The 27875-nt window shown below is 40.4% G+C and overlaps 1 protein-coding gene across 3 annotated transcripts in view; it reads right to left on the bottom strand.

The window, feature by feature from the left end:
- tsc22d3 (TSC22 domain family, member 3) overlaps positions 1–27875 on the bottom strand; it is a 136689-nt gene that overhangs the window by 49557 nt on the left and 59257 nt on the right. Inside the window, exon 1 of one of the 3 annotated variants that reach the window (XM_034182285.1) lies at positions 4228–4497. The exons of the other annotated variants lie outside the window; for them this stretch is intronic. Within the exon in view, the coding sequence (XP_034038176.1) occupies positions 4228–4466 (239 nt within the window). The 5' untranslated portion in view covers positions 4467–4497. Of the gene's footprint in view, positions 1–4227; positions 4498–27875 lie in introns of those variants that run through there. 3 annotated transcript variants of the gene reach the window in all.

Below are 27875 nucleotides of genomic sequence, written 5' to 3'. Positions count from 1 at the left end.
GAAACACCTGTACACACCGCCAATACCGGTGACTTCCAGTGCGTGCGCAGCTGTGCTCAGTGGATTTAACGTAACACATCTTCTCCTGCTTCCTGGCCAGTGTTTTATCAACTTTGCCTTTGTTTCTTCCATTATATCATGGATTTGAAAAATTAGTGGAGCATAATGCAAGCCACCCAACTGCCCCTATTCGACACCAACATTCACTATTCGCAACGAATACGTCACACAATGCCACACTGCTGATGTCATTCTCAGGGTGGGGTGAGTGTTTTTGACAGGCTCAAAACACGCACCACACAAATCCATTCATGTGCCAGTGTCCGCCGACTGAAACGGTCCCCCTAAAAATTGGTCTCCCCCCTGCCTTCACTGTGAATGCGTAATTTCGGAGCGTCAGCAACAATTCACAGATTGTTGCCGTCGTTTCCTCGCTTAAAATTCCACTCCATTCATCCATCTCAGTAACAGATATGATAACAGATCTGAAGCTCTTGTACAACAATCATTTCCACATAAATTCAGCATTATTTCATAATAAAAGACAGGGACCGATCAGAGTGCCACAGCAGCACATCTGAGTCTGACTCTCTGAGTCTGACTCTCTACACCCAAAGCACTTAAAGGGAATAATGTGATTATTAACCATCAGATGACAAAGGAAAACATTTTAAATTATTCAGTCGGTATTAAGCAGAAACGAGGCAATATCTGTGAATCGCTGCTGACGCATCCAAAATGACACGTGAGTGAAGGCAGAGGGGACCATTTTTTAGGAGGGACTGTTAGGTCTGCAAACACCGGCACAATGAATGGGATTTGTGTGGTGAGTGTTTTGAGCCTGTCATAAACACTCACCCCACCTGACGAATGGCATCAGCAGTGTGGTGTATTTGTTGCGAATAGTGAAATGTTTGTGTCCGAATAGTGGCAAGTTGGGTGGCGAGTGCCATACAGGCTTCATGGATTGCCAAGTATACACCTTCTGTGTGAGAGGGCTTAAGAAAGATAAGTGAATTTTTACTCAAGAACATGCTGGATGCACTTATGGTAGAATATAAGTGATAATGTTGCTAACAAAAACATCACTTATAATTACATAGGTAATTGTCCAACCCCATCTCAAGCCAAAAACGTGATGGCATCACAAAAAGTGATTTAGCATAGTAGTTTGTGATACTTTCGCAGAATTGAGTACATGTTCGATATGGCATTACAAAATTTTGGTGTAACACAGAGGTGTGGGGTCGCTGGTGTTATGGTATCGGCGAGGGCTGCCACAATTTTGATGGACAACGGTAGAAACATGGATAGTGTAAACAAACATATGGAATTAAGAATATATTTCACTAGTTGAGTTACGCGTTCTATGCACCGATAATAGCAATGAATTTTAGCCATGTCATTGTGTATTTCGTGTCACTTTAGTTATAGACAGGGCTGAGCCAGGTAAAAACTGCCATTTTTTTATGTCCAAGTGTTCTCTCAACAGATTCCGGTACTTCAGACCATACTAATTAAAATAAGATTTTGTGCCATCCTTGAACTTTGTCCAGAATCCAAGATGGCCACCAAAAATCCAGATGGCTGCCAAGATACATAAAGTTGGTCCTAAGTGTAGGAACTTGCCTTAAGATCTGTTTTTTTTCTTTTTTTTTTTTTGGCATGATTTGGTGAGTTATTATGAAGGAAATAACAATTAATTGCTTAAAAATCATAACCAGGCATTTCTATCGTGCAAATCCAAGATGGGCCACTAGGCGTGATCCCCTAACTTCAAAGTGTCATATCTCCTACTCTACAAGGACTACGGCCACACTTCTGGGTCTATCCATAGGTTTTTATGGTCAAGGAATCAATTTCCACCAGTATTTGCAAATCGGATCATGCAGTCTATCAGAAAATTCAATATGGCTGCCGAAGCCTTTGCTTTACTATTGTAAATGGTCTAGGACTTGCTCTAAAAGCTGATGTAGCAATAATTTGTGATCAAGGGGCATAGTTTGGTGAATTCATATTTTCAATTAATTTAAGGGTCCTCATCCTGTTTCTGAGTATTAGATTGGCAGGAAAGCCTTGTTCGACACTCCTGGTATGTTAGTTTGTAGTAAACTAAAATCATTACCAATCTATTATCCAGTTCACAAAATTTTATATGGCTAATTTACCGGTATATAATCTGTAAAAATGAAAGTTTTTATAAACAAAAAACCATATTTTGACCATGCATTTCATGATTTTGTCCAAGGTGGCCAATTTGCAATAGTAACATTTTATATATGTAGTAAGTGAAGTGTGATTGCTTGCTACCGGACTGAGTACCACATGAACTGTGAAAATAAAGGCTCCAGTGAGTGGGTGGTGTGATTTAATATATAAGGCTGACTGCGCACGTGTGTGTGTGTGTGTGTGGTGTGTGTGTGTGTGTGTGTGTGGTGTGTGTGTGTGTGTGTGTGTGTGTGTGTGTGTGTGTGTGTGTGTGTGTGTGTGTGTGTGTTCGTACACGTACGCTTTCAACCTAAGGGCTCCAGTGACTTTCCATTTGGTTCCCCCAGTCACCATAGCAAGTTTGGTGTCGATTGCTTAATTACTGTGGCTGTGCATAGCAAGCACACACACACACACACACACACACACACACACACACACACACACACGCTCAGCTTTACAAATTAGATAATACAGCTGCTGAGTTTTAAGTATAAGCAGTAAAGAAATGTAACAATAATTTGTACCAATAGCATGAAGGAATGAAGCAATTTGAACCAGCACTTGCAATGAAAACAAAGCGCCTGAGCTTCATAGGTTCAGTGCCGGAAATCACGATTCAGAATACTCTATAATTCATGCTAAAAACTACGTTTTTTTTAAAATAGAAGCATGAAATCGCACCCTCAAGCGATGTTAGACCAACAGATAGTACATGGTTGGGGGAGGGGGAGTTCAGATGGGAATTGAACCATCAACCTTCTGCTCTAACCACTGTGACCCTAAAAAAGATGGATTATACCATGGGATGTGGATTGTGAGCGTGGGTTACAGCCTCATTCCTGCCTGTGTTTTTATTTTCATTTGACAAGGCTGAACATTGCCAGCAATACTAGAAATAATTGCACAGTGACCTCGAAGGGCAGTGTAACCAATTCATTTAACTGACTGTCATTTTCAGCAATACTCCAACAGTGCTTTCAGTGTTTGATTAATGATGCAGCCGCATTCAGGATTGACTCTCCTCTATCTCTTTTTTGTTCTCAACGTGATGCTAATCATGCAGAAATATGCACAATTGCAACTGCAAAGCAAGGTTACACTATTCAATTAAATCATGTTCTGGGCAGCAGCATGCTGTTATTCAATAACAAAAACATATTAGGAGAACACAGTTGTTGTTCACACTTGTTTCTGAGCCACATGTTTCTGAGCCACTTCCACATTATACTAACTAGCGAGCATGGTTGAGTATACCGCAATAGCTTTCTTAGTCGTGCACAGCACAGCCCGTAGCCAGTTATATACTGAGGAATGTGTGAAGAAAGTATATTTATGCCAATATCTTTTCGAAAGTAAGTCCTACACAGTCCTGTAGCCCACTTATGTTAGTGCTTATTCCAGGATTAGTAGCATGACGTAGATAAGAGTCTACAACTTTACCTTGATTGGATACCAGTTTAAGCATAGGTCACATCCCCAGCCAATGCTGGTACGCATTTACAGCTGGGTGGACTGGGATAATAAGTACCTTATCCAAGGACACAGACAGGTAGCCTGACTCGAAATCTAATACATTTCGTACAAAGCCTACATATTGGTAGCCCAACCCCAATACCCAATGAGAAACCAGCTCTAGTAATAATGTTGCTCATTTCTGCAATTTGATACTTCAGAAGAAGTTTTAACTGGACAATATATCATGGCTATAGAATATTCTGTCAAGTCAAATTATTTCCCTTGCCGCTTGCCATCCTGCCATATCTAGGAAAGAAATGTAATAACAAAGCAGGCTGCAAGGAATCTATCTTGTATGATTCTGCCAGGAAAGGGGGTTCAATTTCCAGTCCAGTTTCCAGTGATGAATCATAACTCCCTTTGAAAGCAATTAATAAGGAATTATTTCATGGCACCAGCAAGTTAGTTTCATGGCAAATACTGCATCCGCTGACTTGCATCCTTGATTTAATAAATAATAATAGAAATATTCTAGCAATAAATATACTATCCCAAACTTACCGCCGTTCTGGCCTCATGAAGAGGCTGGGTGAGTAAGGGGGTGAGTAGCCCATAGCTCTCTCAGGGTAGTTGAAGTGGTGGTAGTGACAACAGGATCTCTGGGCAGATTCGGCCAGGTGGAAGGCGCAAAGTGTTCGGGGAGAAGGTAGTTTAGACCCAGAACGAACAACTTTAGCGGGACGTGTCTGACGCTGCCCCATCTTGGCTTCTAAGTGAAGGGAGTGTTCAACAAGCAACATCACGTTGCCTTTTCACTGATTGTTCCATTGTTTGCTCTGAACAAGAGTTTTTTCAAAGCACAAAGAGACAATTGAGCACAGGCCATACCTCTGCCATGAGTATGTGTGCCATGCTCAGAATGGCACATGATGTTCTTTCCCATCCAGTAGAACACAGTGGTCCCACAATCACAATGACACTTTAATGAAACTGTGCCAAATGTTTCACCTTTATACCCTTTTGCTCCAGGCAGGTGGACAACCCTGAAGCAAATTTTTGACACGCCTACATCTTGTGCAAATGTGTGTGTAATTAAATACACATTTACACAACTGTAACATGACATAGAATAATGTTCTCCAACAGAAAGCTTTAGTGTCATTATATTGCTGAGCTGTATGGTTTTTAAACACGTTGATGAAATTGTTATAGAGGTTGGTATAAAATCCAGATGCTTTTTGATCATACCAGCTATGGCAGATATCATGAGCCCATTAAGACATTTGTAGTGTGTGACATTCATAATCCATTAAATGCACTGACATTTTGATAAAGTGAATGTGTCCCTTTCAGTGAGCCACCTTTGTCATCGGGGCTCCAATTAACATATTCATCCCTGAAAAGCTCTTACAGCCGACAAAGGTATTAACAGCAAAACAAAGTGCCTCTCCACATGATGACTGCAGGCTGGAGTATAGTTTGACAGCTCTGCATTAATATCTCATGTCTTTGTCTCCACTGTATCTGTCTGGAAGCCCAAACTTTTGATATTTGATACTGTGTGCACAGATTGTGACGTGCAGAGGAGTGTTAAATATGTGTCTAACCAGCTTCTGCATGTTGCCTTTTTTAATGTTCCCTTCTGTTATTTGATCTTTAACTCTAGGGCTCCATATCATTTGGTTTTTAACATGAATATGTCATTGCTGTAAGTCATGTATCAATGCCCACATTAAATTCAGCTGACATTTACTTGGTTCAACATTGACCTCTTGGCACCTGCGACACAGATCATGTTATCTGTGACTGTAAGCAAATGTGGAGAACTACACATATTTTTTTTTTCCTTCGGGTGCCATGTAATTTACACTACAGTTATTACCTTACACGTCCCCTGTGCTATGACAGAAATACACTCCCATGTGTGCAGAAACACAGGATTAGACACTAACAAGAAGAGATGCCTTCCAAGACTATTTACAAAATAAATCAGGTATATTGGAATTAATTCATTTAGTTCCAAAAGTCTTGTATGGTAAGACAGCATGCCATTAATATCACGCCATAAAGGAAATTATGATATCATAAAGCTAAAATATTTGAAATCACATTATAGTAAATGTAGGTTAGGCCTCATTATATATTAATTTTACAGGTTTAAACCTTCAGTTATGCAATGTGTTAACACACGTAGAGTAATTATTATATTTTTACAACATTTGACCTGTGTAGAATGCATTTTCACAACTTCTAGAATTCCTAAAATCTGCAATATTTTGATATGTCTCTTTATTCCACATTAAAACTGATTTGTAATCAGTTGGTTTGTTCATTTAGCATAAATATGTAAGTAACATAAAGCAAATCAATTATTATTGTTATTATTATTATTATTATTATTATTATAACAAAATTAGACCCAAGACTGTACAATTATATTTGGAAGTGAAAGAATTTTGGAGCCCTTGCAGGGTGTCATTGGAATGATTGACACCCCAATAGTTTAAGTGTAAAACTATTTTCAGAAAGAAATGCAAAATAAAATAAAATAAAAAAAAAAAACAAAACAACCCCCCCCCCCCCCCCCCCCCCCAAAAAAATGTATTTGTAGAATATTTCCAAAACAAAATTAAAAATTTATTGGCACAGTTTGATTAATTTGCCAGAAATCATCATGTTTGCAACCAGTTTTATTTGGAGAAGTTGGGGATGGATACATGAACATTTCCAAGTCAGTTAGATATGTATTGGACTTCATTTCCATTAATCATTAACAAATACAATGGGCATTTACTGTATAGTAAATCTGCCTGGAGTTGTCAGTTTTAAAAAGGTGAGGGACCATCCAAGAATCTGACTGGTAAAAGAAGCCACCAAGCCACAGTGTTAACTTTACAGGAGTTATAGGATTCTGTGGATGTGATATACAAAGTGTAACTTTTGTTTTTTGTATCACCAGTTACACAGCTTTAAGCCTCTTTCACACTGGGCCTACACAGAGTTGCATTGTACTGCATATCTGGTACGCACGAATGGCTGCTTATGTTGCACGCAGAGTGAAACTTGGCCTGCCTTTTTCTTCTGTGGCTTTGAAGCTTCACTGCCAGCAAAGTCCAGCAGAGTTTAGCAGGATGAATAAAATCTAGCAATGTAGGTATGTACTGACAAAAACCTAAAAGGATTTTTCGCCGGACTGGTGTAGGGTAGTGTACAATTGCGGCGGCCTGGTGTACAGTAGCGCAGTGTTGTGTAGACTTGCATAAATTAGCGGAGCATTGCATAGACTTGTGTAGAGCGCTGTGTCCTGTGCTCTATGCCGAATGTCTGTAAAAAAAATTAAACATGTTTAATTTTTTCCGTCCATTTCTTGGATCCCTTTGTGTCCTTGTTGCTAGTTGCCACGTAGAGCTGCATAGGCTCGACGTAGTCAGTACGCCACACCATGCAACTCTACGTTGGCCCTGAAAGGGGCGTTAGGGTTGAGTGGAACAGAAAAGCAATTGCTTGAAAAAGTTAGATGGATCAACAATGGACGAAGAAGGCGCCAAGATGGAGCATCCTCGGATGCCCCTGAGTGAGCTCTGGGCAACTCAGCACCTCACTCACTAGGTATGTTCACGATGACAGATCGGTGGAACATTGGGGATGGTGGGAATGGTGTTGTGAAAGTGACGTGACACGGACCCACAACAGGGGGCGTTAATGAACGGTCAATGGATAAGCCAAAAAGTAACAATTTAATGTTGTGAATCGCACAACAACGTACAGACAATAACAATATAGTGGACTGTCAATCATACACCAGGTGACGTGTGGGCAGGCTCGACGATAGAAGACGCCTGGAGAGAGAAGAGCTGGATCCCCACACAGCTTCCACCACCAACGGAGCTGAAGAACACTGGAGCTGCCAAGCCCTGCGCCCCAGGTGGCCGCTGTCTTCAGCAGTCAGACCCGGTGCTGCTGGCAGAGAACAAAGACAGTCCAGATGAGTGTGAGTTCGCACACTCAGTAATCCCACAGTCTGTATTAAGTAAAGGAGGGAAAACCTCCACCTCCAATCACACACACTCGTGCAGCTCCTGGTCAACCACTTATCTGAGTTGGGGTGTGAGGCGAAGCCATCGCTGTCACACCAAACGCCAATCCTCCAGATAAGGAAACACTCCAGGAAAACGGCTGAAATAGAAGTTCAGGTTAAACACACACAGTGTCAGTCAGCAGAGAAATTACCTGAATGGTAGTTGATTTCTCGGCGGAGGAGGTGGAGTTGCAGTCCGGTCTTTGTAGTGGTGGTGATGGGTGACAGCTTGTGTTGATTGATGACAGCTGTCACCTCCAGCAAAGCCGACGCCCTCTCGTGCTTGAAGCCCGCACTTCAAGCAGGGCGCCGTCTTGTGGTGGTGGGCCAGCAGTACCTCCTCTTCAGCGGCCCACACAACAAATGGTTTGCAAAATATGTTTTGGGGCAATCAGTTACCTTGAAATTATGAGTTGGATGAACATACCATTTTTTACGGTGCAGCAAACAGCCACTGACTTGAGAACAAGTATGCTGCAGCGAGTGGCACAGTGCAATATTTTGCAGTTAACAAGCTTAGGGACCTCACAGAATCTGGCATCAGGCTGTGATTCAGCTTTAATGCAGAGACTGTCCTCATGTTCTAACACAAGGAAGTCTTTACTAAATTCACTGTGAAAATGCTGAAATAACCCAGATACTCAGAGGAGTCTGGGAAGTGCTACTGTATGGTGAGGCCATTTATCCCCCAACACCACCACTCCACTTTAAATTGTGTAAGATGGCCACAAGATTCCCATCTGTTTTTTTATTGTAAACATGTGTGCTCATGAAAACACACACACACACACACACACACACACACACACACACACACACACACACACACACACACACACACACACACACACACACACACACACACACACACACACACACACACACAGGGCTTTCATTGCATTGTGGATCTCACTTATACCTCTGTGTTTATCACACAACAAATTTGGAGGTTGTGGACCCAATTGGCCAACCAGTGGTAAAAAGTAGTGAGTCATTACAGGTCACAGCATTTACCACTGACCTATGTCAGAAAACCGCCGGGCCGCTCATTATTTTCTGTGTTCTGGTGTTGCTGGATGCACATCGTGAAAATCAATTTGGGTTCCAATGAAATACATCAGAGCTGCAATTATCAAGGAGGCAAAAAAAGAGCTACAAGCAAAGGTCCAAACTGTAGCAAGAGGCGGCGTTTGTCAGTGCATTGCACCTGTGCTAAATACACTGTTAGATAAGGTCAAAGCTCAGTACCATCTGTTTGCATTTGTCTGATGGTGTGACTTTGCTGCACACCACAGCTGTTTGTCTGTCTGTCTGTCTCTCTGTGCTAGTGTATATATATATATATATATATATATATATATATATATATATATATATATATATATATATATTATATATATATATATATATATATATAATATATATATATATATATATATATATATATATATATATATATATATATATATATATATATATATATATATATATATATATATATATATATATCAGTATTAAATTAGAGTTCAGAATTAAGCTGCTGACATTTGACCAGTGGGTATATAATGCACTGAAATCTAACATGAATGCATCATATTGGAAAAATGTGCTTAGGATAAGTCCTATACAGGCCTGAGGCCCATCATGATGGTGTTTTTAATGAGAAACCATAGCATTTACAGGGTACTTTGCCACTCAATGCTGTTACCATGTGATGGACCCAATATGGACTGAAATGATAGAGATGAAGTGTCTTCTAAGGACACAAACAGGGAGATGCACATGGAATCAAACCCTTATCTAAACACAACATCCTGCACAGTAAATTTTGCAAAACAAGATATATATATGAAGAGTTCAGGCACAAAACCCTGTAAACGCCGCGCCCACGGAAAATGAGATAACCGTTGCAAGTGAAAGCTTACAGAGGCTTGTATCTGATAACAAAATCAATTCTGCTGCAACACCCCATAAATCCTATAGTAAATGCAAGTCAAGATGTGGTTTGTATGCAGAACCTCGTAAACGCCATCCCAGTTTGTGTGCAAAACCACATAGTGAACAGCGCACCACTCACTGGCATGTATCTTGGTCACGTGACGCAAAGATTGCGGCGCCCACGAGAGCTTCTCTGATGCTGCATTTACACATAATGACGGCAAGTCATGAATGCCACAAAGTATACATTCCTGGCTGCTGATCACGAATGTGATGATTTGAGGCAGAGGTGTCAGGTGTCCTCAGGAACTGCTGCAATCTGTTACCACGCGTTGTGATTAATGTAACGGGTTGGTGGCACATTATCAGGAACCATTACGCATTGCTATTGCACATAGGCGCAGAGAGGAGGAGAAGGAGAGAGCCAGATGTGTGGTTTCACGTGACTCTCATCTTGTTCATTTTCCCAAACATCAGGCACAGCAGCAGGTGGAACATCTGCAGGAGCGCACTGAGGAGCATTGGAACGAAACTTTTACCCAACTTGGCGTCACTGTCCTCCTTCAGCACACTGCAGCAATGAAACGGAATGGAGTGCAGCAGGGTTTAATTGTGCGCACGTCAGAGAAGAACGCTGTCACGCTCCATTAAGGATCATCACTAATCAAGACGGATCAACACGCTCAGTTGGGACCTCCACGACATGAGGCAAAATGACAGTGGTGCGTTACATTCGTGGAAGAGTTTTTTTGACAGCCACAAAAAATCCACGAAATCACGAATATCACACACCAACATGTACTATTAAGAAACTTATTCAGATGCGTTAAGTCACATTAAGAACGTCAGAAATGTGCCAAGAATGACGCAAATATGACATTCATAATGTGTACTGCCTATGAGTAAACACAGCATTAGCGTACATTAAAGTGATGAACTTACTGAGTTTTGCAAAAAACTGAAGGTGGAGACACCAGGTTTTGCAGCCAAATCTATTAAAGGTTGCTAATTAACACATTTCTGAATAAACGTTGATTTTTGAGATTTTGCTATTTTGTTCAGTGCAGCATAACCATTTCATAACAAGAAAGAATGATTCATGGAGATGTACAACTTCCATCAGGTAAATATCCTTATTTAAAACAAGAGTGGTCTGGTGGAGATACAGGGTTTTGTACCTGAACTCTTCATATATATATATATGTATATAAATATAAAGTTTTTATGTGTGTGTCTTCCACCACCTGCCTCAGTCTGCCTGTTTCATCATTCCATTCAACGCATTTCTTTCTCATGTTCCCTTCTTCTCCTCACCATTTATCCAAACATTTCCCCATCTGTTCCTCTCCATATTTTCATCACCTTTTCACAACTTTGCATCTGCAGCTGTGACCCATGTCACCAGCAAACAGGGACAACACTGGACAGAACTGTGAGCCGTCCCCCACTGAGCACTTCTTTTTCCATGAGTGCATGTTATTGCGTGCGCACGGCTATACGGGTCTACGTGCCCACTCATGTGGGTCTGAACTCATCAACATGAGCTGAACTGAATCAGATGGGAAGCATCCCGCTAACTGTCGCTGTCGGTGTCATCTAAAGTCTGAATCTTTCCCACAGACTCCAGCAGACACCTCTGCTGAGTGATAAAGCTAATCACTTGTCACCTGCAAGACAACCGTGCAACTATAACAAATTTCTCACGGGAAGTTTCAGACAAGTCACTGGCGGTCATTGCTGAAAGAAAACCAACAGTGCTTTGACGATAACTCTTTGCTGTACAGGTCATTGTTATTTTTGACCTGTTCAACTATGAAACTATTAAATGTGACAAAGTACTTTTAAACAGGTTTCCAAACCATAATCGCTTCTACTGTTAAATTCCCGGCAGACTCTGTATTTTAACTTTTAGGTTTTGTGTTCCACCTTAGAATTGTTGTTCCTGAACTGGTTAGAACTAAATGAAATACTGATTAGTAATATTCCATGTAAGCCTGTGTGGCAAAACAATCTGTATCTTTTGGATGTTATAATAGTGTCGATTGATATAGGCTATACGAGGTCTATTAGAAAAGAAACCGACCTTCTTATTTTTTTATAAAAATATTTGGATTTGAATCACGTGCGATTACATCAGCCAACCTTGAACCCTCGTGCGCATGCGTGAGTTTTTTCATGCCTGTCGGTTACATCATTCGCCTGTGGGCAGGCTTTGAGTGAGGAGTGGTCCACCCCCCTCGTCGGAATTCCTTTGTCTGACTTCTTCCTGAGAGACTGGCGCTTTGCTTGATCAAAATTTTTTCAGAACCTGTGAGGCACATCGAAGTGGACACCATTCAAGAAATTCAGCTGGTTTTCGGTGAAAATTTTAATGGCTGATGAGAGATTATGGAGTGTTACTGTCGCCTTAAGGACTTCCCACGGAGCGGGACGTCGCGCCGCGCTCGGAGGCGCCGTCGTCAGCCTGTTTCGAGCTGAAAACCTCCAAATTTAAGCCTCTGTTGACCCAGGACGTCGTGAGAGAACAGAGAACTTTCAGAAGAGGTCGGGATCAGCAGATTATCCGGACATTCCACTGTTAAAGGAGATTTTGTAATGAAAGACGTGCGGACGGATTGGCGCGTCGGCAGGCAGCCGGCGCAACGCGCCACCACAGGAAAAACACCTCCGTGTTGATAACCATTTGTAAAAACCAGGCGGCTTTTGATGGCTTTCAGTTGAGTGAGTATCTGAGAAACTGTTTAACAGCTGGACATGTTCCAACTTGTCCTTAAGGCTTTCAACGGAGGTGTTTTTTCCTGTGGCGGCGCGCCAAATAAATAAATAATAAGCACAAAAGCAATGGCGTCCTCCACATCAGCTTCAATGGGTGCTTGGACCCTAAATATACTGTGATTAACTGGATCCGATTATATAAAGTTTCGGTTCTGGAACATTAAGAACTACAAAGTTTTTTTTTTTTTGGCTGGAGACACAATATCAAGTTTATATACATTAGTAAACCATTTGTAATCCATTGACATTTGTGACATTATTATGATTTCACAACAACATCATGACATGGTGAAATGGTACAAAAAACACATTTTCAAGGATTTCTCCACAACCATTGATTCATTTCCTGCATATCTGCAACCATTAGGGCTACATTGATAAGATCATATTCTTATAGTACGGTATTATGTGCACACACAGGGCCCCTCTATTAGTTTTCAGTATCTTTACTACCTGCAGAAACAGAGATGGGAAAAACTATTCAAGGGCAGCTGTCACTTCATCATTCATAGTGTTCTTTCCCAAAACTGGAGGTGTGGCCAGAATTCAGCTTTAAACTAATGACCCAGTGGGCATATGGTGAGGTTGGGGAATGCTGGATGAGTTTATTAGATTTTGGTGGTGATCTGGGACCACAGGTATATGATCCTTATGTACATTATAAAATTCTAATTTTTTACACTTTTTCTACATTTTGAAAATCTTGGGTGAGCTTTCTGAGTGCCCTCCAGTTGATAATCATAATTTTATGGATATTTGCTTCCCTATGGTCTGCATAACAGTACAGCAGGTATGTTTAATTTTAATTTAAACTTTATTTAACCAGGTTAGTTCCGTTGAGATTGAGACCTCTTTTGCATGGGAGACCGGAATAATTTTAGAGTTTTCAATCCACCTAACTTGCATGTCTTCAAATGTGGGAGGAAACCGGAGCACCCGGAGAAAACCCACGCAAACACAGGGAGAACATTTAAACTCCACACAGAAAGTCCACAGGTGGGAATCAAACCCATGACTGCAAATTATTGGTTGAAATAAAAGGATTAATAAATGGAATAGTTTTGACTGTGCTGAATGTTTGGTCTCCAAAGTAAAGGTCAAACAAGGTCAACATCCATTGGATCTATGACATGACATGTCATGTTACCCTGTAACATGAAAACTAAGCATGACAGATGGTGCAAACTATTCCTTATTAGAACCCTATTAACCCAAATAATAATTTGCATCATTTTTTACTGAAATTGGAGCAACTTTAAATATTGACTCCTGCACAAACTGAACTTGACCTTTGTCACCATTTTTGCTGTTTTTACCCCATAAGTCCAGAACATTCCATCATAGATAGTCCAAACTATACCTTTTTGGAATTGTTATGATCACACAAGCAATGTGATATAGTTTTCAACATGATTGGAGCATTTTTAAAGTTTGACCTCTGTGTAATTCTTCATTGACCCCTACCTGGCTACAGCTACCACCCTGGGATGGCTATCATACATTTTAGTGTAGGCCATGGTACAATGAGGCTGGATTCTAAGTGTCGATTCTTAAGTGGTACCGAAAACCTGCTTGGCCCGTGGACTACATCTGATGTGTTTGTGATGCTCAACGAAAGTGTCATTTCACCTTGGAATTGAACATCCCGATCAGTATTTTCACAAACAGAGAATCAGTAGGGTTTGTGTTTGAAGCTCTGTAGAGACTGTAGTTAATGGAGCAACTCCATTCAAAGCTGTGATTGGTGCAGACACAGAATCCAAGGGACATCAAGCCATCATGTGTTCATATGTAAATATGCACATAAATCCTGCCAAGCTTTACAGTTGTGTTAAAATCATGCAAGACACTTTTACTTTCTCTCTGAGGGGAACCTGATATAACTCAAAGTGCGGCCGGGGAAATGGTACACCAGAGCTCTCATGTATATTCATAACCTCAAACAACTTTCCCACCCAAACAGGCTCACGGATTAAAGTCATTCAACTGTGGAGTTTGAAAAACCACAAGGGCAAAGGCTGATGCCGTCCCACAGCGATAAAGTCAGGAGTGCATGCTAAGAGAGGGTCAAAGCCTGAGGGAACAGGGTGTACTGAATGTTTCTTCAGCCTGTCTGCACGGTGAGGATCCCCTTACTGACAGAGGACAGGTCGAGAGACACGAGTAGAGGACCAGATGTGCAGACCCTGATGCACTGACTGTTTATAAGGCAAGAGTTTTAATGGAAGAAAGCTCCAAGAAACATTAATGAGAAACTGCAATTAAAGCTACCACATCTCTTAAAGAGTAAAACTGAAATGTATATCCAGATGTTGGCCACCCGCATGAAAACCAAAAACACATTCAGGCTGTAAACACAAATATTACATCACTATTCTTGTTGTGAAATTGCAGAATGTAATGAAGATTTATTAGCATTAACTGTCCTGCGCTCGAAAAAGCATTAATTGCAGCCTTATATTTTGCATGTTGTGTACTTGGAAGGAACTGATACTACATTGAATGCCTGATAAGACATTCTAAGATTTTTATTTCATAATAGACTATTATGATTATTATGTCTAACTAAGAAGTCTAATAGATGTCTAATAGATATGTCTAATAGATTATTATGTCTAACTAAGAAGGAGTTTGGCAGCATAGTGGTTTGCACTGTTGCCTCACAGAAGGTATTGGGGTCAAGCCCAGTAATACCCAGTTCCTGTGTGTTTGGGTTTTGCATGTTCTCCCTATGTTAGTGTATGTTTCCCCCAGTTTTACTCTACCCCCCAAAATATGCACATCAGGTTATTTCTTCATGCATGTCTGAAGTTGCATCAAAAAAGCCATCCAGTGTAAATCTAGTCCCACATCAGATCTATTGTGGTAAACCTGTACGGACAGAAGTAGCCAAAAGAAAAAAGTCTGATGAGTTTATGTTTTCACTTGCTTCTGCGCTTTGTTTTTACCTTAAAATTCCCAAAAAGTAATGCAGTGACTTCTATGAAACTTACTGAAAATACGTAAGCTGGCAGTTGGATGACCAGCCTACAGACTGGATTCAATTCCAAACGTGACCACTACTTATATAAAATGTATAGGTATTGTAGTTTTATTTCCAGTCACATTACCTGTCTATGTCCTTGGACAAGAAACTTTATCTGCATTGTTCCAGTCCATCCAGCTATAAATGGTACAAACTTTGGGTGTGGAAGTAACCTGCGATGGATTGGCACCTCAACCAGGGGTAGTCATAGACACATCCACTTGACACGACAGTATCCGGGGATAAGAATCACTCCGACGGGCCTCAGGGTTTGTATAGGACTTCTTTTACTTCTTAGGTAAAAGGCAGAGTTCAGAAATTTAATTTAAATGTGACACAGCCCCCCAGTGATACCGCTAGCACATTGCTCTAATCTGACTGCTTTTTTCAGTAACGTAATCTAACGCATGAATCTATCGGTAATCAGATTAAAGTTACTGTGCGTCACTATTATTTTTGTATTGTAGGTTGATCACAGCATTAAACCTGGCTGGGCAGGGGGAGGTCGGAGGTTCGACTGCAGCAAGGGCCCGGTTACACAGCACACGACGATAGCTGAACGAAAGAAAAAATGTCACAAAGTCACAAATCATCAAGAACAGGTGGATGAATGATCCTGCACTGTTCCCATCACCAAAAAGCCTAGAGCGCATAGAGGAACAAATTTTATTTTGTGATGGGATCATGAAAAAAAAGCATGAGACTGGGCTGAAAGGTGATGAAATATTACTACAACCACACCTGAAAGCATGAGCCCGCATGTTGTTGAAGAGAGTGTTCATTCTCAACACACATTCGTACAATGTTACACCAATCTACCTTTTATGTGCAACTAAAATAACAGCTAAATGTGATTCAAATTCTCAGTGAATTTTGGGGACAACTTAAATTCTCCAAGGACTTAAGATATTCCTCTCTGTCTTTTGCGTTGCTCATATCATTTCACCAGGATTTATAATGTAACGCAACAGGACTATTTAAGGATATGACTCAGCCATGGGAAGGATCACCATCAAACACTGCAGTTTGATCCAAGTAAAGCGGGAACACAGCGTTCACAGGAACCACAGCCTATCCTGCCTTCAAAAAGCCACAGCCAAACATCTCAGACACAGACGCAAGTCTTGTAAGCTTCAGTGATTGGCCAGTGTGTGTGTGTGTGTGTGTGTGTGTGAGAGTGAATGTGTGTATGAGGAGAGTCTCCCAAGTTTAATGGAACTGTTGCACAGAGGCATTAATGAAACTTGACAAAAGCACAAGAGGTTTCTCTTTACCCTCTCTACAAACAAAAACATGACAATCGGGTCTGATTTCATCAATGGTGTACATCATACTACATATTATGCACATACAAAGCGTATATATGGACTTGGACTTTGGCTTGATGTTGTCAAATTATTGCCAACCTCGACTGCCATCCTGCTACATGTCACCAAAACACACACACACACACACACACACACACACACACACACACACACACACACACACACACACACACACACACACACACACACACACACACACACACACACACCTAAAATTACACTTCCATTACATTTGTCAGTTGTGCATGGAAAAATAAATCTATTTAAATACAGCAAAAAGATCACTTTATTGTGTCAAAGATCAAAACAGGAATTGTGGGTGAATTTTAGGGAAAATGACTCATTGGCTCCAAAATAGCTTTAAGCCGAACACCTGCCATCTCAGCGGTTACTGCAACACAGCAACAACCCATTTTTAAGAAAAATGTCATTAAAACAAATAGAAACTTGGGTTTGCTGCTCATTGTTGCCCTCAGTGGTTGCTAAAATCTGAGTAGTAACTGAAGTTTGGGAGGAGCAAACATTGGCTTTGAGGTTGTCTGAGTGCAGCATATTACATAATACTCTGCATATAACATTTTATTTTACATACATCCGACTTTTATTTATAAGACATATAGATACTGTGCACCCAGAAAGTATTCACAGCGCTTCAGTTTTTCACATTTTGTGTTGCAGCTTTATTCAAAAATAGAGTAAAATCATTTTCCTCTCAAAATTCTACTCACAACACCCCATAATGACAACATGAAAAAGCTTTCTTTTAATTTCTTGTAAATTAATTAAAAAAAAAAACTAACTATTCACACTCTTTGCTCAATATTTTATTGATGCACCTTTGGCAAAAATTACAGCATCAATTTTCTTGAATATTATGCCACAAGCTTGGTGCACCTATCTTTGGGCAGTTTTGTCCATTCCTCTTTGCAGCATCTTTCAAGTGCCATCAGGTTGGATGAAGAGCATCGGTGCACAACCATTTTCAGATCTCTCCGGAGATGTTCAGTTGGATTCAGGTCGGGTCTCTGGCTGGGCCACTCAAGGACATTCACAGAGTTGTCCTGAAGCTGCTCCTTTGATACCTTATTACAGTCCCAATTCCAGTGAAGTTGGGACATTGTGTAAAATGTAAATAAAAATAGAATACAATAATTTGAAAATCCTCTTCAACCAATAGTCAATTGAATACACCACAAAGACAAGATATTTAATGTTCAAACTGATAGACTTTTTTGTTTTTGTGCAAATATTTGCTTATTTTGAAATGGATGTCTGCAACACATTTCAAAAAAGTTGGGACGGGGCAACAAAAGACTGGAAAAATTGATGAATGCTCAAAGAACACCAAACTGGAAACAGGTGAGTGTCATGATTGGGTATAAAAGGAGCATCCCTAAAAGTCTCAGCCGTTCACAAGCAAAGATGGGGCAAGGATTAACACTTTGTGAACAAGTGAGTGAAAAAATAGTCCAAGAGTTTAAGAACAATGTTTCTCAACGTTCAATTGCAAGGAATTTATGGATTCCATCATCTACAATCCATAATATAATCAGATGATTCAGAGAATCTCGAGAACTTGCTACACATAAGCGGCAAGGCCGAAAACCAACACTGAATGCCCATGACCTTTGATCCCTCAGGCGGCACTGCATTAAAAACCGGCATAATTGTGTAAAGGATTATACCACATGGGCTCAGGAACACTTCAGAAAACCATTGTCAGTTAACAAAGTTTGTCGCTACATCTACAACTTCAAGTTTAAACTCTACCACGCAAAGCGAAAGCCTTACATCAACAACATCCAGAAATGCCGTCGCCTTCTCTGGGCCCGAGCTCATTTGAAATGGACAGACGCAAAGTGAAAAAGTGTGCAGTGGTCTGATGAGTCCACATTTCAAATTGTTATTGAAATTCATGGACATCGTGTCCTCTGGACAAAAGAGGAAAAAGACCATCCAGATTTTTACCAGCGCAAAGTTCAAAAGCCAGCATCTGTGATGGTATGGGGGAGTGTTAGTGCCCATGGCATGGGCAACTTAAACATCTGTAACGGCACCATCAATGCTGAAAGGTACATCCAGGTTTTGGACCAACACATGCTGCCATTCAAGCAACGTCTTTTTCAGGGACGTCCTGCTTATTTCAACAAGACAATGCCAAGCCACATTCTGCACGTGTTACAACAGTGTGGCTTCGTAGTAAAAGAGTGCGGGTACTAGACTGGCCTGCCTGCAGTCCAGACTTGTCGCCCATTGAAAATGTGTGGCACATGATGAAGCGCAAAATACAGCAACGGAGACCGCAGACTGTTAAACAACTGAAGTCGTACATCAAGCAAGAATGGGAAAGAATTCCACCTACAAAGCTTCAATAATTAGTGTCCTCAGTTCACAAACTCTTATTGAGTGTTGTTAGAAGGAAAGGTGATGTAACACAGTGGTAAACATACCACTGTCTCAGCTTATTTGAAACATGTTACAGGCATCCATTTCAAAATGTGCAAATATTTGCACAAAAACAATAAGGTTTATCAGTTTGAACATTAAATATCTTGTCTTTATAGTGTATTCAATTGAATATTGGTTGAAGAGGATTTGCAAATCATTGTATTCTGTTTTTTTTACATTTTGCACATCGTCCCAACTTCATTGGAATTGTGGTTGTTGGCGAGGTGATGGTCTAGTGGTTAAGCGTTGGGATTAAGACCAGAGGATCCTTGGTTCAAATCCCAACCTGGCCGGAAAATCACTAAGGGCCCTTGGGCAAGGTCCGTAATCCCCAAGTTGCTCCCAGTGTATAGTGAGAGCCTTGCATGGCAGCACCCGGACATCGGTGTGTGAGTGTGTTTGTGTGAATAGGTGAATGTGAAGTATAATTGTAAAGTGCTTTGAGCATCTGATGCAGATGGAAAAGTGCTATATAAATGCATTTACCATTTATATCTTGACTGTGTGTTTTGGGTAATTGTTCTGCAGAAAGATGAACCGTCGCCCCAGTCTGAGGTCAAGAGTGCTATGGAGCAGGTTTTCATCGAGGATGTCTCTGTACATTGCTGCATTCATCTTTCCCTCAATCCTGACTAGTCTCCCAGTTCATGCTGCTGAAAAAACATCCCAACAGCATGATGCTGCCACCACCATGCTTCACTGTAGGGATCGTGCCTGGTTTCCTCCAAACATGATGCCTGGCATTCATGCCAAAGAGTTCAGACCAGAGAATTTTGTTTCTCATGGTCTGAGAGTCCTTCAGGTGCCTTTTGGCAAACTCCAGGGGGGCTGCCATGTGCCTTCTACTAAGGAGTGGCTTCTGTCTTGCCACTCTACCATACAGGCCTGATTGGTAGATTGCTACAGAGATGGTTGTCCTTCTGGAAGGTTCTCCTCTCTCCACAGAGGAATGCTGGAGCTCTGACAGAGTGACCATTCGGTTCATGGTCACCTAGGCTCTTCTCCTCCGATCACTCAGTTTAAACGGGCAGTCAGCTCTTGGAATAGTCCTGGCAGATCTACACTTCTTCCATTTACAGATGATGGAGGCTACTGTGCCCATTGGGACCTTCAAAGGAACAGAAATGTTTCTGTACCCTTCCTCAGATTTGTGCCTCAAGACAATCCTGTGTCGGAGGGTCTACAGACAATTACTTTAACTCATGCTTCATTTGTGCTCTGACATGTACTGTCAATGTTGGGACCTTATAAGTAAATAAGTGTGTGCCTTTCAAGTTCATGTCCAATCAACTGAATGTACCCCAGGTGGACTTCAGTTAAGCTGTAGAAACATCTCAAGGATGATCAGTGGAAAGCTCAATTTTGAGCTTCATGGCAAAGGCTGTGAATACTTATATACATGTGACATTTAATTTTTGATCAGTGGTAAAAGGATGCACCTGAGGTATGTATATATATATATATATATATATATATATATATATATATATATATATATAAGTTTGGGAGGACAGCATCCTGAAGATAATTTGAAACCAATATTAAAAGTATATGACCAGCAGTTCCTGACATTACTGCCAAGCATTTAAACAAAATGTTGATTGGATGGAGTTTGTGTGCAGACACTCATTCTCTCTACACAGCTGCAGGCTGTATTAGTTTCACATTATTTCTGTGACGGAGTAAATGAGGAAGGTGTGTGATTACCCTTGAAAACACCTCAGAGCCACAGACGTGTTTGTAATGAATGCAAATGTAAGACATAAATGCGAGTTCGTCATCCTGCAGATGCACAAAACGACACTAATGGTGTCACTACCTTGAAATCTGAATAGCTGGTTGAAATAATTGCGAAACAGTTTGTGCCAAGGGGACAGATCTCACATTGGATTGTTCCTACATGGATTAAACCTACACTCTTCTGACATGATACATTACCGTTGCCTATAAGTTTCAATTTCATCGACAAAACAATCCCTTTAAATTTGAGTACTTTACAGGAGATCACTCGCTATAAGGTTTAGTCTTGAGCTCGTTTCCATGAAGCAAACAGGAAATGCTTCCACTTTAAGTGGCTCTCGGACTGGCTGGTGGTCAGAGTGCACAACACAAATCATCTTTGCGTGGTGATATTTTCCTGGTCTCGAAGCTCCACAGAAGAGTGAGTAAACACAATGTGCCCTTTTCCTGGTTGTATAGAGGTTCAGGTAAACAAGGCCAGCTAAATTGGCCGTCTTTCAGCGTGCAGCTGAGGGGTCCAAAGTTCACTTATGAAAGCACAGAATATGGCGTGTGTGCTTTCACGTACACTTTGACAATTCCATGCAGCAAAAGGGTGCATTCGCACACCACACAAAGGGATTCATATCCACATGTACAAAAGGACATGCACGTGCACAAAAATAAAACCACTAATGTGTGCTGCTCAGCTTGTCTGGGTGTGTGGATTTACAGTGTTTGGCAGGCGAGGCTTCACATTCTTTGGATGCTAAAGTCAAAAGACAATCTACAATAGAATGACACTGTCATTCCACCGGGATTAAAGACACAGCAGAAAAGATCTGCTGTTAAAGGCTTCAAGAAAATCATCTGGGAAAAGAGAATGACTTATTTATTTACTTATTTTTTGTCCTAATCTGGTATCCATCAAAATGGACAGTATTTAAAAACATATAAAACAGAAGGAAGGCGACAGTAATACCTGAGCTTGCGTGAAAGCCGAGACTCACGTCAAAAACTCTAATCAGATCTGGACCAGCAGCAGGGAGACGTGCGTAGAAAACTACTGTTTTGGAGATGGACTGATTTGCCCACGTAGGCAGCTTTCATGAGCCAAAATCACACAGTTCAGGCGTTGACGAACGAGGCAACTTTTGCATGCAAATACTTGTGAAGAAGGGCGTCTGATGTGCAGTGCACACATGGGCTCGCCGGATAACTATTAGAGTCATCTGGAAATGTGACAGTATAAAAATGATGAAGATGGTCCTTCTTAAAAAACAGACTTCTGTGGTGAAACAAAAACTATTTTGAAGTTGAGTTCACTCACATTTTTAAGGCAGCAATTGGACTTAAAGCCGTGTGGCCTTCCAAAGGTCATAAAACTGGCGTAATTTAATTTCTACAAAAATCCAAGCATTATAATGTCGCTTTATTTTTGAAATGTCTTGCAAAATTACATCTCATTTTAATAAAGAGAACATACCTGGGGGAGGGGGATTCCATAATGAATACTTTATTTGCCTCTTAACACCAACTACAGGAGGACATGTGCGCATGCATGAGGTTTTCGCATAACCGGAAGTTACGTTTGATGTCGCATGGTGCGCGTACATGGGGTATCCACGCTAACATCCATAAGATGTCTTGTAAATCATTTCACACGTTATCTGGTTACAAAAACAGTGTTTTTTTTAGATATAGATGTGTTTTTTTCTCCCTATCCTTTACAAAATTTATGAGAAACATATATAAATATTTGATTTATACAGAAATAAGCTGTTTCAGAGCATTTTTCACCATGTTGGATTATTTTATGAGAGAGAGAAACCAGCACACGTCCCCACACATCTCTACTCTGATTGACTGTCACCATGTGCTTCCCACCATCCCTTGTGCAAGTTGGGGGAGGCCCCCACATAATCTGTGACATCGCTGTCATAGATTGCATGGGTTCCTACAGTGAGTAGTTCACTGCCATCTGTTCTTTAATTTTTTGCATTCAGGGAAATTTTTTTTTTTCTAGACAACACATTTTGATCATATTGGCAATGTCATATTATGAATTCCTTATGTAAAGGCTAATAAATAAAATTATAGTGGTGCAAATTCTTTTCATGACTTAAATCTTAAAAATCCCAAAGGCTGCACACTTTAAAGTTTTCAAGTCGGACCACTTTTATAATTTTTGCAGTGCAGAGAGAGAGAGAGAGACAGATTTCAAGGAGATTAAACAGGCAGAATTGCAACAATTTTTCAAAACTATGTATGAATGCAATATACTCTTTTATCTATATGTTAGACAAGCAGGTTTGAGATGACAACTGTGAAATTTGATCATGGATCAAATTTGTGTGAAACAAAGGACTGTCCAAACTGAGATGTCACATTTCATTACTTTGATTTGTTACAGTTATCAGAAACTGTGACTTTTTATTTTTATTTATTTGCATTATTTAGAGCTAAATTAATTAAAAATGGAACCACTATAAACCATGAAAATATTGCATCATGTAATCTGTAACTCCTATTTTCACTTAACATAAAAAGGTTTGATTTATGGAATAACTTTAGTGCACTTCACATAATCAGCATTATTATAATAAACCCATCTCCTATTCAAAAATTGAAACTTGTGGCTATTGACGTTGCAGGATGAGGAACTGGGTCAGGATTTGCAGAAGTGAAAATCTGGTTTTGTTGAGGTTCCCACACCCACTGGACACCTCATGATCAACAAACACACAAACACACACTTGTTTTGTCAGATCAAGGAGGACTGCATTGCCTAACGATGAATGGTTGTAGACATTCTGCAACCATTAATTGCAACTATACCATATCTAACCTTAAACTATGCTTTGTTGAGGCATAGCATGTGCTATGCTCTGGCCTTTTATCCTGTCCTATGCCCATAAATCAAAGCTCAGCCCTATCAGTACCAGCTTTGTGTCTTCAAAATGGAAGATTCCGCAAACCTCATATGAGGTGGTGAACAGCCACAACCTCATATGGCTGTTCATCACAGCAGTTTAATGACTGCATTTTCACTTCAGAAGGCAGTAATTCTAGTCAATCGCACAGGAAGCAGCACAGTGTTGTACCTGAGAGGTAGCTGCTACACTTACGTAACATTGAAAATACGAGTCAATGCATGTTTTATTACTACGACACATATTTGCACATATGCCAGTTTGGCCATCCAGGGTTTTCATGTATCTCATAACCCCTTGCACGCCAGAGAGTCGCTGCAGTCAAAACAACATAGAGAATCCACATGATGACAATTGTAAATGAATATTATAGTACAAAAATGCATTTTTTTAATGCTTTTCATCATGTTAATAAGAGACTGCAAGCATGATACCCTGAAAACTTGCTAAAACAATTATAACAAATAATCTGTGTCTGCTACGTTTAATCTGTGTGGAATTTAATAAACGTAAACCGAACTTCAGACATATATATATATATATATATATATATATATATATATATATATATATATGGGTGATTCTTTAACTACGGGCACTATTGGCCTTGTAAATGTAATTTCCACCACACCATTGCCTTACAATATAAAGTGCCTTGGGGCAACTGTTTGTTGTGATTCGGCGCTATATACATGTGCTCTGATGTCACTGTTTATCTCCATAGAAACTACCCAAACAATCTTTCATGTTGTGTGGCTGGGGGGGCCTGGCTGCCTTTTGTTTCTGTTTTCTGTCCTGTCTTTTGTTTTTCCTTCCAGGTGGCTTGCATTTGGGACTGAGTGGCTGTGTAGCTGAGTTTATCAGGACCTCACCCTGATCACCTGAGGCTGATCACCTGCGGCTCGTCAGGACTCACAGCTGTGGTGCATCTACATGGATTGGAACATGGTGGCATTTAAGACTGGAGTACACAGTGTGTATTTGCCAGAGACTCGACCTTGTGACCAGATGGGTGAGATCGTCGTCTCGGGAGCCATCTCATCATCAGTGGATGCAGAGAACGTCCAGGTTTGATGCATGGTCTGTGAAAGAGGAGGGGGTGAGGTCTCACGCTCGTCAGCACACTTCCTGAGGTACGTTAGATTTTGTGACTAACATTTATACAGTCAGTAAATGTGGTGTCCCTCACACCTTATTATATTGAGCTGTATGTTGGTCGTTTAAATCAGCTTCCACTGCAGTGGAGTTTTGTGAACTGCATGTTCCATGCCTGCAGGGTGGGAAGCTGATTAGTAATTAAGCCAGGAAGTGTTTGCTGTTTGTGCACCTTTGAGTGGTCTCTCTGTGTGTTGAGTGTGGACTCACATAATGATTCCTTCTTTCACAGACTCGGTTTGTCGCGGCCACCTAGGGGGTGTCGGCGGGGTCCTTGGGTCCGAACCAGTTCTGGCTCCGGACCGTTAGCGCTGCTGGGAGCGCACCGCAATCCACCACGCCAGACCGTGCACTTTTATATTTTTCACAGCACTGTTATGTTCATTAAACTCTGTTATCTTTTGTACCGTGCTCTGCTTATTTTATACTGGGTCCTTCAAACGCTGGTCGGTTCTCCGGGCTGCGTCCGACACATAACATTTCATACAGACTGTTTAAAGGGACATTACAATAGTGTGGGACAACTACATTTTGTTTAAAAAAATCACAACAGTTGTATGACATTGAATACCCCAATTATGTTTTGATTATTTTACTGATATTTTATTCAGAGATATTTTAAAACATTAGAAAAAACGTTTCTTTACCATTCATTTTTATCATTGAAGATCAAAAGTCTGGGTGTGGGACAAGCACAAAACGGCAATATTTGCATATAATGATGCTGAAAAAAGGTGAAAAAGTCATCATAGACTACTAGAACAAATTTCTTAACACACTTTCATTGTAAAGATAACTATAAAAGTGTGAAATTTCCCATTTTTTCTGTTTTTCATACAATATGATCAAAGGACATAATAAGTGCCCGTAGTCTAAGAATCACCCATATATATATATATATATATATATAGAGAGAGAGAGAGAGAGAGAGAGAGAGAGAGAGAGAGAGAGAGAGAGAGAGAGAGAGAGAGAGAGTCTGGAACAAAGAGGACAAACAGTAAGGAACAATAATCAAGACGTTAAAGAGCAAACTTCACTTTCCTCCAGAATGACATGATCAGGAAGCAACTGTAGCTCACAGCAGCTCCCATTGAAAATAACAGAGAGACAGCCTGTGATTCTCGCATGTTTACATAAAATAAACACAATAACAACATCTATAAACCCAGAGAATAGAGTCATGAGAGTTTTAGGCACAATATAAAAATAGTTTTATGTTGCGATGTTAATGGTGTTGTCCATGTGCAGTGGTTAAAGTGCAGCCCGATCAGAGCGTCTCAGTGCAGTTCTCAATGTTACTGAGATCTTGCAGCACGGCAACCTCTCCGAGGTTTTGCGGGATTTGAAACCTGAAAAGGGCGGATGGCTAACTTTAGTATCACGTCTATCATCTCTCTCTCTCTTTCTCCTAACAGCTATTGTAATTCCTGTCTGTTCACACTGTCTCTGAGCAGTAAATCCTCTCTTGAGTGGTGTGGTTCAGGACTGCCTAAGCCTGACTGTGCCTCAAGGTAATTATCCTGTCTCTGACCTGTCTCGTCATATTCAAATTTTTGTCTGGCACATGCTAACCTATTTTTTTGAAGCACCAGAGTTGCTGTTGCATAATACAAGTTCAACCAACAGGGGCAAGATTGTACAAGACAGTACAATCAGTTTCAGCAGCACTGTGCACAGAGATGTTAGATACATGTGTTTACTTTACACGTGTACCTTGGCTGACACGTGCTGTTGATTGAAGATGAACATGTGCACGTCAAGCCGCCGTGTCATGCCTTTCAATCCTAATATGGTAAAAAGACAACAAGGCAAAGAATAGAACGCTTACAGTGCATAATTCTGACAAAATGACAAGCATGTGCCAGCTGTGAAGATGTACAGGTGTTTTCATTTATAGTTCTTAAATGGAACAAATATATGTTCAAAAAGTGCCACCACAGCACCAACTTTAACAACAAACTGAACATTGAAGCTTATCTTTGCTCACAGCACTCCCACAACTCAATATACTTTATAAAAAAGAGTGATTGATTTCTATTTAATACTAACACTTTCTGTATTTGTGCATTTAACTAACCATTGTTTACTGTTTCTGTACTCTAACAAAATAATTTCCTTTGGGATAAATAAAGTTGATGTTTATCTTTATACTGGAGCACAGACTTATTACATGGTTTGTTGCTGTAAGTACCGTAATTTCCAAACTACAAGCTGTTACTTTTTTCCACACAATTTGAACACTGCGGCTTTTACAGTGATGCAACTAATTTATGTATTTTTACAGGCTTTTTCATAAGTTGAAATACGTCAATTGATGCTGTCCATTGATTTTTTGAAAGCTGCGTTTGTCATGCGGTGTAAATTCACACACAGTGTAAATATAAGGTCTTTCCTGTTCGTTTTAGTGAAGAAAAGTTCTCCGGCACTTTGCACCAGAGTTGCACCATCAGATCAATTATCTCACCCAGCCCTTCCAAACCGGTTCTCTGTCTTCCACTTTATGATGAGTGCAAAATGAGTGTGGTATTATTATTGTTTTGTTTAAGAATGTTTAATTTTCACTGTTGCTGCACTTTGTGTCAAATCATACTCATATCATATATCATCTTGATATGAACATATTGAGATGCGATAATTTGGCCATATTGTACAGTCGTACTGTCAACTAGCTGAAAACTTTGAATATTAATTCACATCTACATTAAACAAATGCTTAAAGTGGCACGGGGTTAAGAGGGCTATCACTAGAAAGCTGAAAGGCAAAAAAAAAAAAAGAAAAATGAAAGGAAAACGAAAAATGCTTAAAATGC

This window comes from Thalassophryne amazonica, chromosome 11 (assembly GCF_902500255.1).
Source record: "Thalassophryne amazonica chromosome 11, fThaAma1.1, whole genome shotgun sequence".
Lineage (NCBI taxonomy): Eukaryota > Metazoa > Chordata > Actinopteri > Batrachoidiformes > Batrachoididae > Thalassophryne > Thalassophryne amazonica.
The sequence above is the reverse complement of the archived record's forward strand: the minus strand, read 5'-3'. Positions and strand labels throughout refer to the sequence as shown.